Raw genomic sequence first — 15,626 nt, forward strand, 5'->3', positions numbered from 1 at the left:
TGTGCCATCCGACAGGGAGTCCAAAAGGATGGAGCAGTCTGCAAAGAAGGTTTTCTCGTCCTGCAGCATGGCACTTAAATCAGCAAATGCCACGTGTATCCTGGGCAGATACATTCATGCTATAATGGATGCAGCTAAAGCAGCGTTGCCTGATATGCCCCAAGACTTGCAAGGACTCCTCACGGATGCCCAGGCTGCGGCAACGCAGGTCATACAATCAAGACTGGACACCACGGACTCGGTTGCTAGAGCCATGGGAACCTCAATCGCTACCAGACGTCATGCTTGGTTACGTACGTCTGGGTTCTCGTCAGTCCCACGATCCTACCCACCTCCCTGTAGTCTGTCTGGTCATACCGAGATTTCTTTGGGTGTGTACATGTATATTTGTTTGTTTCTGCATTGTGAGAGTATACATTTATATATTTGTATATATGTATATATATTTATATGTATTGGTGTACATTCATGGCTATGTATTTTTTTACGAATAGATGTTGATACTGTTTGCTATTATTATTTGTTTACCTTTTCTATAAAAGTTTTCTTGAATACGTTCATGATGAGTAAGGAATGTCGATATTTACCTGTTCGCCTCAAAGGCACGTCAAAAATGGGTGTAAACTGACGTCAGCACGCCGGTGAGGGCCTCTTATTGCCACGATGATGTCAGACGGAGCCACATGGAGTCGGGCAATTGTGACGTCCTCGCCGACGTGCAGAGCTGGAAAGAAGTTTCAGTTGAATGCTGCGCATTGGGGAGAATTCATTAGGTGAGGAATCCACAGGTAGCTAGTGTATCTACCAGAAAAAGCATAACCGAAGGTAAGTAGCTTGCTCTTTAAAACCACAGGAATCAAAATGTATCTAATACCATACTTTAGCCTTTTAAAATGGGTCATAATATGTGGATTTTGGTGCTTTCTGCATTAAAATCTGCTGCATGTCCCAGTATTTCCCAGGCATTTTCCCCCAGCAAATATCACAGGTTTGACATCCTTTCGATACCTACAAGGGCAAAATTGAAGGGGCGCAGAAATAATCACACCTGAATCTAGTAAACTCTGCACAACTCATAATTAGGAACTCTGTGCAAACAGGAGTTTGTGCAGGGTTTGCATTTATCCATCCATCCCTCTTGTAATCATGGCCAGTGACTTGTGCGTAAAGCTGCATTGGGCTACTGATTTGAAAAGCAGGCAAAGCTAATAGGTCTCGCCCATGTGGGAGCTGTTGACTTTGCCAAAGTCTATTAGCTATGGTGTAAGCAGCATGGCTGCTGTTCAGCATGGTTAAACGTTATTAGTGTGACATATAGTAACATGGCATAGAAGAGCGTGGAGAAGAGTGGCATGGAATGGAGTGGTGCAGACTAGCACAGATGGGAGTGGAGTATCGTAGAGTAGATTGGTGTAAGGTGGAGTGGCATACCGTAAAGTGGCACAAATTGGAGTAAAGTGGCATAGAGTAGAGTGGCATAGACCACAGTGGCATAGGTTAGAGTGACATAGAGTAGAGTAGCGTAGAATGATGAGTGCTGTAGAGTGGAGTGGCGTGCAGTACAGTAGTGTGGAGTGGCATAAAGTGGTGTGGCGTGGAGTGGAGTGTTGTAGTGTGGAGTGGCATACAGTGGTGAAGACTGCAGTAGAGCAGGATAGTTGAGTGGCATGGCATAGAATGGCGTACATTGGATTGGTATAGAGTAGAGAAGCACAGAGGAGAGTGGCGTGGAGTAGAGTGGCTTAGAGTAGAGTGGTGTAGAGTGCCGTAGAGGGGTTTATGTGGTGTGGAATTTTGCAGGGTAGAGTGGAGCGGGACCGAGTAGACTCATGTAGTGTTGAGTGGAGTGGCATACAGTAGAGTGTTGTGGAATGGCATAGAGTAAAGTGGAGCTGCTTAGAGTAGAGTGATGTAGAATAAAGTAGAGTGAGTGGTATAGAGTGGAGTAGAGAGGTGAAGAGTGGCGTAAAGTAGTGTGGCATAGATTAGTACAGTTGTGCATGTAAGTAACTAATATGTTAATAGAGATGACAGAAGGTGTGAAAGCAACATAAATTAGAAGTCATATTCCTGTGTCAAAAGTGGGGCATTATTAAAAAGACGAGGAATAACACATGTACTAGGTCCATGCTTCAGGAAGGAGCTAACCCAAGAAACCAAGGGAATCTTGTGGGAGCTAAGCAATCGAAATATTGCACATCCGAGTGACAACTAAAACAAATATTAGAATGCTGTGGGCAGGTTGTAAGCCCATTCAATTGTAAACAATATGTTTCTCAGCACAGCACGTGCGCTGTATAGACGAGACCGAATGAGGTCGGTACTGAGGCACCAGTTGCTCTTGCCAACCCCTATAGGAAAGGGCAAACGACTGCACTCATATTTAATAATTAAATGAACTTCATATTATTTTTGTTTCATCATTTCTTGCCTTACCAAGTTAGGCCTATATTTTACCTGCAGAACAAGTACCAGTTTGACTCAGAGGGAAGCAGTTTTTCCACCATCCCCCTTCTCATTAACCACCATCTAAAGAGACGTGCAGTGCTGACCAAGAAGTCTCAAATTATCATCCGCACAGCCATCACCAAGGTAAGCCTCGGCTGGTGACAATTTCCCATCAGAAAGCTACAAAGTGGCATGGTCCATATGCTGGACAAAACAAGAATATATGTTTGATTTCAGAAGCTTGCCTGGCATGCTTTAATTTCCTATATTTTTCTGTTCTTATATACTATTGCAATGTTTTTGAAGGTCCTACCATTGATCACTATCAAATTTTCAAATTTAAACCAATATACCATTTACCCTTCGGTCTCACATACAAGTAAGCCAAAATTCCATACTGAGATTCCTGACGACTGGTGTTAACATTTACTGATCAGTATTTTTTCATGGAATTCCACATATTAAATGTTAAATCGTTCACAATGGGTAATAGCTATGTGGACATGAATTTACTGTGATGAACTCACTATTCCAAACAGTTTATGGTTCCCATTTAGCACTTGCTCTGAGTAGGTGGTAACTGGTAGCAATGGCTTCTCTGTGGGGAGGGGCAGATGATTGGGGTTAGGAGAATAGGGGAGGGAAGTGGGGAAATTGCAGTGGAAGGTCTCCCTTGCTATAGAAAGAGGTCAGGTGAGGATGGAGACAGGGGTTTGGTAGTTATTGTAGCCAAAGCCTAAAGCGATTTTTACCATTCTGAATTTCCGACCAGTAAAATTCCACCAAGTCATTTGTGATTGGGTGGAGCAGAGTTACACATGGTAATCCTGCACGGCCTGACTCGTTATCAGACCTTTGATAGTGGGGTGGAGTAGTAGATCCCCTACATTTTTATAATACCTAAAGGCATAGAATGTATTCAGGTGCTAAATTCTTTGCGACTAAACACTTGTGATGTAAACTAATCCCATAAACAGGCAATCCATAATATCATAAATATTTGAGACTACCAAGCCTTGTCAGTGCATCCATCTTAGACATGTGACTGGGGTACATTTATAAAAGAGTATTGGGTAAACCCATGGTGCCACACCTTGGTGAAGCTCGAGTGGCATCCACTGCTAATGTGTTCCACCTTCTATGGCAGTACACCAGTCCAAGTTTCAACATCAAATTCTAACAGTATTAAACATTATACATTTCTTTAAAGTAACAATTTCAACCACTATCTGAAGCATTAGAGATCAGTATTCAACCCAACAGAAAAATGATTACAAAAATTCCATAAAAAAAGAGTAGAGGGCAGACAAAAAAAGTTAAAGAATAATTTCATGTTGAATATTGAGGAAATCCATTCGGAAATCCAAGAAGGACTCGAACTCTGGGGATGCTGTGGTGCACACTAATGTTGATGTTTCGGCCTGTAGGGGCAGTCTGAGGTCCGCCACACCATCATCAGGACTCAGTGTTGTTAAATAATACAACAGGTTGCAAAAACAGGCTCTGTAGCAACACACCACGGGACTTCAACCTACAAAGCCCAAGTAAAGAAATCTTTTCAATATGGGACCAAAACATCAACATTACTTCTCATTTGACAACCTGATTTCAAAGTCCATGATATTGCTTTAACTGGGACTGAAAACCAGGCAATTATTGTGCAGAACTGAGTCATGAGGAGGGTTATAACCCCTTTCTGGATCTGCAGTTGGGATTCAATCTTTTGATCTAGAGCGGTTAGATACAGTGTTGTTGTTTATGAAATGGACATTCGTTGGAATTGTTGTATATTTTTTTGAACTTCCTGAATCCTATTGAGTAATATATTGGATTTTAACAGTACGGAGTTGTCTTATTCATTAATTGAAGACTGGAACATATGTACGCATAGTATATCTAAATAATTCCTCTGGGAGCATTTTTAAGTGAGACACTTTTAGAAAGTGGGCATTTTCTTGCTTAACCATCCTGTGCCTCTGCCTGACTGTGGAATCCACGTCTGGGTTATACTGACAGTTGGGCTGTTTGTGAATTCCCTCTAGATAGTGAGACAAAGGGAGCTGAGGTGTGTCCTGCATATCCTGATGAGTCTCAGTGGGCTAAGAGTGGTGGGAGGAGCTGACACCTACACCTGAAAGGGCTGTGCCTGCCCTCACCCAATGCAGTCTCCGGCCCCCCTGAGTGGGTCTGGAGCCAGGCCTGGGCAAGGCAGGATCCTGTGAACAACAGAGACTTTCCTTTTAAGTTTGCCTACTTCAAAGGCCAGAATTGGTATAAGTAGTGGACCCAAAACCCCAGACTTTAGAACACTTGTGGATCAAGAGGAACCTCTGCCAAAGAAAACCGCTGAAGAGCTGGAGTAGGAGTACTGTCCTTTTGCTGTGTGTGCTTTGCTGGAGTGGCCTGCAGTTGCTGCTTCTGCCTTAAAGAGGACAAAGACTGGACTTTGCTGTGTTTCCCGCTTGTGAAGTTTCTCCAAGGGCTTGAAGTAGAGCTTGCCTCCTGTTGGAAGTCTCAGGGATATCAAATACTTCAGACTCATACATCATGATGTTCCTTGAAGTTGCAAGTCAAAGAAAATATCCTCAATTGGCAATCTGATAGGGTTTATTAACAAATGAAGAATGAATAGTCTGTGAATCATCGAATCAACCAGCCAGACTAAATGGAGCAAGCTAGAGGAGCATCAGCAAAGCACACATTTTTATACTAGTGTTTGTAAGTTTTGAATGTGGCCATTTGATTGGTTCATAAAAAAAACACAGATAAGTACCTACACTGAGATTATGATAAGTGACGTACCTTTAAAATAGCAATGATTAAGAAAGATTTTGACTGAGCAAGCTAATATTTGTTTTCTCATCTCAAAAGCCAAGAAGTGGATACAGCTCAACGTCACAGGAGGCACTGCACTTCATGTAGGCAACGTTAGCTCGCGCAAGAGAACATGGCTGAATCAAATTATAGTTACACTAACAAAAGGTTTCCTAATCCTTATTGCACTATTTATTTGTACAATCTTAGGACATTTCAATATTTATCAATCAATCTACTTCTAGTTCCATATTCATATGATAAGGCATAGCATTCTAAAGAACCATAGTCAGACTCCCCATCATAATAATCATATTTATCATCCACCATTCGAACACGTTAAGATGAGGATGTACCCTGGCCTCTAGTAACGTTTGAGATGGGGCCAACCAAAACTTGGACAGGAATGTCAATTAGCAAGAAGACAATGAAAATTACCAAATCACAATCAATAATCTTCATTGCTGCATACAAAATTATTTTGAACTACAACCAAACACATTAAAAAATCATGGTATCATCAAGCATGTATAATTCCTTTATACCTTCACATAGATGATTAAGCTGTTCACGGACACCTAAAGAAATGTGCATTACAGGTACAGCTTTCTGCATATATAATGACACAGATTCCACATTTGGCAGCCAGGACATAACCATAAGCCATTTTTCCAAAATCATATTTCACTGGGTCTCTAATTTGCGAGGAAGCAAACCTAAGGCACTGGCAGTTGGATTTTCTATATCCTCCAGTACTTTGGCAGCCTGGCATATCTCATAGATGATAGTTCCTTTCCATAACTAGGGAAAATATTAGCAAAAAACTGAGCAGTTTTAGAAATATCTATGGGCAGTCTCTTGTGTAAAGGATGGGGTTGCGTCCCATGCCAGCACAACATAAGTGGGATAAGAGGATCTGGAAATGTCTTTTGAGAAGCTCAAGGAATTAGGCTCAATTCCTGCAGATGGTGAAAGTTCCAGGTTGATTACGTTTTAATGCATTTACCAACATCGTAGGCTTGGCAAGTGGCACAGGTGTGACACTACTGCTGGGCAATGAAGGGGACGTAGTGTGCTGACTACTGGGTACCAGAGGCACAATCATGCCACCTCTACTAAAATGAGCCATGAAAAATCTAGCTAAATCCTGGACTAACATTCTGGGGGCAATCACTCTTCCCTGTTTATATCCCCATACTACATCTGTGTCCTTTTAACATTCATATTTCAGCCAGGTGCTCTTTTCATGGTCTGGGGCACATTTGTGTAAATCATCATGATCTTGTAAGGCGGGAATAAGGGGTGCAGTGATCTTGGACACATACAGAGTAGTTTTAGAAATGAGATATAGGGCTTCCTTTTTTAGTAGTTTGGTCAGTGAAAGTGTTACCTTTGGACACTTCCTCCTGGGTGGTTTGGTGAGCAGCACATTTAACAATAACTTCTGAATGCAACAGGAGAGCATCAAGAAAACCCTTAACACAAAACCCATTCTTGATTGGAGCTGAGGAAAGCTCCATACTCCCAGAGAAGTCCAGCACCATCAGCAACTCCAAACATGCACTCCCAAACAGTAAAAATGGTTCACTGACTTTCTTTGCATCCAGGATACAAGCACAAGTGTGGGCTATCAGTTCAGCTACTTCAGCAGAATGCACAGATGGTAAACCTCATCTCTCAATAACTGCATGTGTTGTACAAGCAGCATAAACATATCAAGGTCTTATTATCATTTCAGAGATAGGAACTTTCAGCATAATATATACAGAAAATCATAATTCACAAGAGTGCACTGTGAACAGAACACAAAGTTAGTTAGGTGGGCAAGTGATGAGTAGGCAGTTTTTGGCTCTCCTCTGAGAGCATTAGGAACAGTGGAGCGAGGCTTAACATGAGGTGCCCTACAAATGAATTTTAGAAGCAGACAGCAACAGTATTTCATACCTAGACATCCTGGACATGGACATGTGCTGCATTTTTGTAGTCAACGACAGTGAAGCTACAGCATGGGGTGCAGTGATAGTGAGGAGTGTCCCAAATACAATTTGTTTCAGATACTTCTAGCAGATATGTGACCACAGTGCACAGGCATTAGGGCATCCCTGCTGCAACAGCATCAAAAGCAGAGGAATAATAAGTGATCAGCTTCTTTTTGCCTCCATGATCCTGTGTCAAGACTCCTAGAGCAAGAGCATTTGTCCCACAAGTCATAAGTGACCATCAAATCATCCACATATTTAATCCATGTTGATTCTTCCAGAATGTCCAAGATTGTTTCCAGATCTTTCTCAAGTGTATGTAGAAAGATAGAGGGTAACTCTGTATAACATGGAGGCAGTCTTCACCACATGAGATGGCCCCTCCAGATAAAATTTGAATATAAAAAGAAACTGGCTATTGTGGTATATTGGAACGGAGAAGTTGGTAGACCCAAATCTACATGCAGTTTTTATTGGCATGGGTGCTACACAGGAAACAAGGTAATATAAAAATATATATGGCATGCAAATCTTGTTTAAAGCCATAGGTGTCTTTACCAAGCTTTTCGATAGGTAAAATAGAGAGTATTGCTCCTATAGACACTAACAGTGAGTACTTGATCCTTTTTCCAGCATATCAGAAACGACTGGGTAGATTGCCACCTCTGCTTCATGGCATAACAAGTATTGTGGTATAACTTATTGCATATACAGCCCGTTCTTTTCTACAGGACTTAAGGCATTCACAGAGCAGTCAGCTCTCCTAATGGTGTCCTAGACGGCTGGGTCTCCATTGGTTAGGACAGGAGAAAAATTGTCATATTTGGCTTGTTCTTTGAACCCTGAGATAGATTTAGCAGACAGAACAAATGCTCCTCTCTCTACCCATGACTTCTTCCAGATGACTGCTCAACCCCCCACTATCCCCATTAGCACTTCCCATTCATTTCTTTTCCCTTTACACCTCCTTCCTGTGTGCTGGAATGACTGCATTTGCAAAGACATTAGCTTAGATTCAGGGAACAATGTTCTTTCTTACCGATACATTCACATAGTGATTTACAGTTTAAACGTATTCCAAAACACCCTTTGCTTGGCATCCAGTACATACTATTCTCAGTTATCCCTGTCAGGCAATAATCCTTGAATAAATTGCTGCTCCAACAGCCTCAAGAGCAGTTGGTGTAGTATCAACAATATGAGAGTAACAATCAACCCCATCTTTCAAACAATAAAGGCAATCCACAGGGGATGCTCCAATTATTCATTTTGGTTCTTTCAGTGTTGACAGGGCATACTTCAACTATAGCATACTCCAATGTATCTCTAGGAGTAATAAGAGCAGGAGCATCTAGAGGTGCTTGCTGTGGACAGCCGGCTTTGACCAGCAACAAGTCCTACAGCACTCCTGGAATAATAGTATGTAACAGCTGAATTACATCAACCCATTTCGATTTCTAACATTCAAACATAGTACACAATTCTTCTCTATTCTTGTCAGGGTTATCTCATAGTTTAGGGAATTTGAAGGAGATATTTAGGAGACCAGGTGGGGAACAGGAACATAATAGTGGCACAACCTTCTACTCAAGGGCATGGATATTTTTGCAAGGATAGGACAGCATCTCATTGGGTTGCATATGTGAAAGGTCATTTGTGTCATTACTGTACTCCTGAAGAAGTGTGTCATTCAAGTTGGGGGTCATGCTTACCAACTATGGGGTACCAAATGAGATCTCATCTGGGGTGGCAAGCAGGGTACCATTGTGTTGGCCTCTCATCTCACCCTTGTTGCACTGCTGCTCATGATATCTGCCAAGCTCGCCTGTGCAGTGTTTGCTTGTACCTGTTCTGTCAGTTCATCGACTGGGGCTACAAGCAGAGCACCTCCAGATGTGCATGCCAGTAAAGGAAAACTCAAGACATCTAATGCACTGTCCTCCTCCTCAAATGTTTTGCTTTACTGTCACCAGGTTAATGAATACGGAGGAGGCAGTGTACTAGGGGTCAGAGCCCTTACTCTCTTCTTCAAGAGGATAACTTTGTACCTCAGTTTCTTTTGGGTATCATTCAGTTCGCTTGCAAATTTAGCAAGGCTACACATTGTTCCGGACTGGATTTGTACTTGGCATCTTTCAATCTTTATTTAACGTTATTCAAGAATTCATTGTGAAAGGTATCTTCTTCCAGAAAATATTTCTTGTTCTCCCTTCTAGTGCCCTTGACCCAGTCTTCTGTTATACATGCACATGCTTTTGCCATAGTGGTGAGACATCATATGAGAGGGAACCCCTTTAGATGGGACTTTCTCTTGTTATATTTTTTCACCCCAACTTCTTTACTGCACACACTCAATCACAACCAGGTTAACAAGAAGGTGTCTGCCAGTCGTGTGTCACAGTTCATCCACTGGAAAGTGGGTGAAAGGGTAAGAAGAAAAAGGGTGGGTCTAACTGCTCTTCCTGTCTATTCATGTGAAAGGAGGTAGAAAAGTACATCCCCACTTGTCTGCTGACCCCTTTGCATACAGAGACCTCAAATCAAACCCTGTTGGGGCTCACAGAAATTCAGGGGGCTAGATCACTGTACCTCTTTCATTCACACAATAATCCACTATACTCTGTATTAGGGATCCTCCCCAGTGCTCGCCTCCCTTCTCATACTTTATAGAGCATTCTGCCCTTGTACAATGAATTTCATACACTCCTCTAACTCCTAGTATCCTGGGACTCCAGCCCAAGCCTACCCAAACTGGAAAATCTCAACTCAGAACACAAAACAACCATACATGGTCAATAAAGACGATTGCAATGTATCTGGTATTTTTTTGCAGTGGGACTGTCTCTCGTGATCAGTGAGCCAAACACTGGGCAGTTGTTGTCCTGAGCTCTCTAAAGAGAATCGAGTCATCACATCTGTTCAAGTGCAGGCATTCTCAATCAATAGAACCAGATTATGTCAAAGAAAAAAATCTCATCAAACACCAATCAAAGTCTGAAATGGTTTATTTAAAGAAGAAAAATGAATAGTCTCTGAATTACACAATCATCTAATCTGAATTCCTCCCAGCATGGTTGAATGGAGCAAGCTTAAGGAGCATCAGCGAAGCACACATTAATGTGCTAATGCTCATACGTTTTGAAAATATTTATGTGATTAATTCTTAAAAAAACACAAGCTAGTTCCTAGAATTACTTCATTAGAACAAAAGAAGTGACCTTCACATAGTAGCAATAACATGAAATGTTTCAGCTAAGCAAGCTATTTTTTATTTTCTCAACTTGGGATCCAAGATGTATGCACAGCTCAAGGTCAGCAATGGGAACTTCCTGTAGGTAGCATTAGCATGAGGAAGAGACTATAGTTGAGAAAACTGTACTCACACTAATGAAGGATTATTATTCTACAAGTAGTCATTGAATAATTCACTCACAATGTGTTAATGGCTAGCTCTCTCAACTCTCCTATTGCCAGCACTGGTCAGGTTAGGTTTAGCGCTGGGATGCCTTCGGGTCACTACGCGCTTTATAAATCCTTAAAACTAAACTTAAAACTAAACATGATCTCATTGTGATTGTGTCCTTTCTTTCTGAAACAGCTTCTAATATAAATTAAATTGCATGAACACGGCAGAACATGTAAATCAGATACTGTAAAATGCTGTAATGAGTATATAAAACTGTTAATTGCATTGTTCTGTTTGTTGCCAGATTTGCAAAATGTGAATGTTTTGTCTTCACTAATTAGATTACAACTAAACTGAAACCTCTTTTAGTATTGATGCTTCATCAGATTATCTCTTCTTCAATCCAAATGTTTTCTCACTGTCTTTGTCATCACTAACTGCACCTTCAGTAACACTATTTAGGCTCCATTCTTGCTGTTTCTATGCACCCAAAGAATAGGTTTACAGACAAGGTAGAAAAACACGCCGCTATTGCAGGCCTGTGCAAATGGTGGCACTGTTTGTCCCTAAAAATTAAGCCATCATGTTTGAGATAAAATTGATCATTTCGCTGAACATTTTATTATGCATCAATACACTGGCTGTTTCTTGAACTACTATTGCATATGTTCAAGTCTGAAATGGTGGTTAACTGAAATGCTGAGTCAACATATATCTCATGAAGCTAAGGTTAAGTGTGGTTCCCATTGTCAAAAGAGTATTGGTATTTTCTCTTAAAAAGATGTAAGATTTAAAAGGAAGAGGAAACCAAATATACTTATCTGGTGGACCTTTCTTAGCTCAACCACAAATATAAACTTGTAATGCCCTGATAATATCTAACAATCCTCATGTGTATTCTGTAAACATGCATGCCAGCCATGTGTTTCCCTGCTCTGTGTAAAGAATGCTGATTTCCTCCAGAGCTAGGTTTAGACTCTGTATACACTTACAATACATAAAAATATAAAGCAGGTAGTATGGAAACATGTCCAGATAACCTAATATCTTTCCATTCTGTAAAAGTGCATTCATTGCTTTCATGGGACATTTTAAAGGATATGTAATTCTGAAGGTGTCACTCATCAGCACTCTTAATTGGAAAATATATTTTTTTTAAAAGAGGAAAACAGGAACAAAAAAACAAAAGTTCAAGGGCAACCAAGAGTACCTTACTGGGGAAATAATCTTGCCTCAAAGCCCCATGCAGTTGACCCAAACAAAGCAGATCTTTGACTAATAAATATGTTGAGAAGTAAAGTGCACACACTGGGAAAATAATGTGTAACCAGTTCATTTGTTTTAGGTTTTGTACTAGAAATGTTCATGTGTGGGCTTAGGTATGTACAGTGAGAACACAAGGTTTTCTTGATGTTTGCTGCTACCATTAGTTTTGTATAATTTATCATAATTCATCATGTTTATAACATAAGTAACAGATGCTACATTGATACATGCAGTTAACCTCTTTTTCTTCCAGGTGTCCCTTCAACACTTATCTGTCTCATGCTGAGCTCTTGTGTCCCTTTGGAAAACACTGACTGCCACATGTTCACATTTATGAGCGCTATTAATGATCTGTTGAAAAGGCCAAAGAACAGGTCACAGCAGATGATTAGAACTTCTGTTAACATATTGGAAAGGAAATCACACATTCCCATTCTCATAATTTGAGAAGTTATCTATTTTTGGAAATCTCAATACATCTGTTTCTAAAACATTGCTCGTAAATTGAGTCTATCACTAACAATTAGAACGGAATACTTAGATGAGGCTCTTGAAATTATTCTCTTCCTGCCTCATGTTTTTCATTCTAATATCAAAACTAGCACACACACTGGCATAGCCCAAGATGGGGTAATAGTTATTTTTGTAATTACTTTTATTGCAAACATATGCCACACAATTAAAAAGAAAAAAATGAGCATGCCTAAATGTGGTGGCCATATGCTTGCAATACAAATCTTAAAAAAATAACCACCAGATATAATATTCATAGAACAGTACAGGTGCTTACTAGAACTCAGCTACACTTAAAACAGGAGTAGAACCCCTTTATAGTTTTAATGAAAATATGATTTGTATTGGTGCATAGAAAATGTACTATTGATTTTGAATTACTGTAACTGTTTTATCTATGATTTATCAATTACTTAAGGCTGGTAAGATTCCTAAAGCTGCCTCTAGGGAAGTCATAAAAAAGCAATTAATCAAATTTGTATGCCTGTCCAATCTGGGAATGGGGAATATAGGAAGATGTCAACAGGAAACAATATTGGCCGTCACCCTTGTTAAAATATATACTTCAGAGGCTCCACATGTGGAACTTTCTTTCCGAATATGGTGCAATCCACAGAAGTCTTGATCTTTCTCATTCATGTTTGGAGGATTTCTAAACTGTTTTGGACTTTAAAAAGTCTGTGGTGACTGCGGGGAGGAAGAGAATGTCCTAAGAATAGATGTGAGTTGCAACTGTCTTCTATGTGACCTCGAAGGCTTAGCCAGAAGAAAGATGTGTTTATATGTTAATCCAGGCTTAAAATCCAGAACTTGATGACTATATTAGAATATCTGAATATAATACATAGGATGATATAATACAGTTCACTAGCTTTTGAAGACTTGTACTTCATTTATAGATGGCAGCATGGCATGAGCAGTAGAAGCCTGTGTGACTATAAGAAATTACACATTTTACAACTTGGAATATTATTTCCAGCTGGTCCCATAAAAGTTGCCAAGACTATGGGGGTCATTATGACCCCGGCAGTGAGTGTTTATGTGGTGGTAGTACCGCCAACAGGCTGGCGGTACATACCGCCACATTATGAGATTGGCAGGTTGGCTGTAGCCAACCCGTCACTTCTCCACTCACACCGCCATGGCGGTATCAGCCGCCGAGCCGGAGATGTCCATCTCTAGCGCGGTGGCCGGCACAGTACCTCCGGCGGCATTGTGAGCCTGCCTACCACCATGGTTTTTGTGGCGTTAGCAACGCCACAAAAAACCATGGCGGGAGGCCCTACTGGTGACAGGTAATTCCTTTCCTGTCACCGGTAGGCAGCTTCCCCACTCCCCCAACACTCAACTGACACCCCCCCACTCTCCTCCATCCAAACTTGCCGCCACCCCCTCCATCCAAACTCCCCCCACCCCTGATCCACAAACGCACCCCCACCCCACCCCTTACACGCACACACCCACAGACACGCACATACCACACAACTGACCCCACAGCCAAACACGCACACATCACCCCCTCCCCCCACCCCCACCAGTCACAGTGCCCATCCCACCAAATCCCACTCCCCGCATACACGTACACAGACACTCACACGCACCACACATACACACAGTCACTAACACTGCCATACACGCATTCATACACGGATACTTACAGACATACTGACACACATTCTTACACAATCACACTGACATGCAGACACGAACTCACTTCACAATTCTTACACGCATTCACTTACACGCATACAAACACGCAAACTACACAACACACACAGACATATTCACACATGCATTCACACACTCAGACACACACAACACCCCCACCCTTCCACCCCCCTTACCGACTTACCTTGTCCGGCGAGGAGGTCGTCCGGCAGGTATCGGGAAGGGGCGCTGCTACCGCCAGCAGCGACCCACCAGCAAAACACCTTCTACTGGCGTGGCGATGCTGGTGGTAGCAGCGGCAGCTTACCACCGTCCACCAGCATGATCACTGCCGGATTTCCGCCCTTCTTGTGGCAGAAGTCCGGCAGTGATCACAATGTTGCGAACGGATGGTAGGCGGGTTTTACCGCCAATGTCAAAATGACCACCTATGTCTGTATAAGTGAGGATGCACTGATATTAAATATTAGTATTCAATTAAAAATATTATCATAACTGCTAAAAAGAAAGTGGATAGTGAGATGTAGAATAAAATAATCAGTATGAGCAGAAATGCTGCATTATTAATATAATCATATATATGTTCACACCAAGATATAGCATTTGAATGGCTTAGGGGAGGCAAACCAAGATTAATTACCCTTTTGTAAATTTGACCCATTTTGACCATGAATAATAAGATAAATCCACTAATGATTTCCAATTGGAATTGACTGAGTTTTTCTCAAATGCCATTATAATATCAAACAGTTTGCTTTCATCTTTACTTAGAGGAGTATTCACAGTTTATGATTAAGGTGAGGAGATAATAAATTATCTGAAAAAGAAAGAATCATACAAATCTTATTCTAAAAAAAACTAAAGCATTTTTACTACAGAAGATCTAATGAGATAATGGACTGTCATTACTAAATGTAAATGTAAAAGAAAGAAAGGTTGGAAAGCAGCACGGGCTTGTTCAGGAATGACAAACTAACGTCTAGATAATAGGGCATGGAGAATATTGAGACATACATCTGCTATTTTCTCTCTACTCTTGTGCCTACTGCAGGCACAGCAGTATGCAGGCTGCGTAACATGGCAAGGCATTATTCAAATGGCGAAGGAGGCTTAAACAGATGAAAAAGAGCAGCACTTAAAAGGTCTTCGCAGAGCATGACATTGTTAACAGTTCACAGAAGCTGGAAGTGTTGATTTTAAAAGTCAATCAAACTGAAACGAGCATCCAAATTCACACGTAATTAGATCTTGCTGCTACAGTGGATGGACAGTTAGACATCTGGGATTGTCAGTTACTGAGAACCTCAATGTAATTGAATAGGAAGGTCTTCATAGTATCAAGCAACTTCAAAACTGATGATATATGCTGCTGTTTGTACATATTTCAATACATTCCAACATTTGGGCAACCATTACATTAATCTTAATATCTGCCTGGGCAGGATTTAAAAGTTGGATGACATTTTTACAGACAATAATTCCCACTCAACCAACATGAGCAGCCTATTTGATTATAATTCAGTGGCCATCCA

The 15,626-nt window shown here is 41.1% G+C and overlaps 1 protein-coding gene across 1 annotated transcript in view; it reads left to right on the plus strand.

The window, feature by feature from the left end:
* LOC138267161 (tyrosine-protein kinase Fer-like) overlaps nt 1-15,626 on the plus strand; it is a 194,930-nt gene that overhangs the window by 43,727 nt on the left and 135,577 nt on the right. The window contains exons 3-4 of the mRNA XM_069216011.1: nt 2,464-2,592; nt 5,612-5,614. Coding sequence (XP_069072112.1) covers nt 2,464-2,592; nt 5,612-5,614 — 132 coding nt within the window. The remainder of the gene's footprint in view (nt 1-2,463; nt 2,593-5,611; nt 5,615-15,626) is intronic.

Source organism: Pleurodeles waltl, chromosome 12 (genome assembly GCF_031143425.1).
Source record: "Pleurodeles waltl isolate 20211129_DDA chromosome 12, aPleWal1.hap1.20221129, whole genome shotgun sequence".
Classification (NCBI taxonomy): domain Eukaryota; kingdom Metazoa; phylum Chordata; class Amphibia; order Caudata; family Salamandridae; genus Pleurodeles; species Pleurodeles waltl.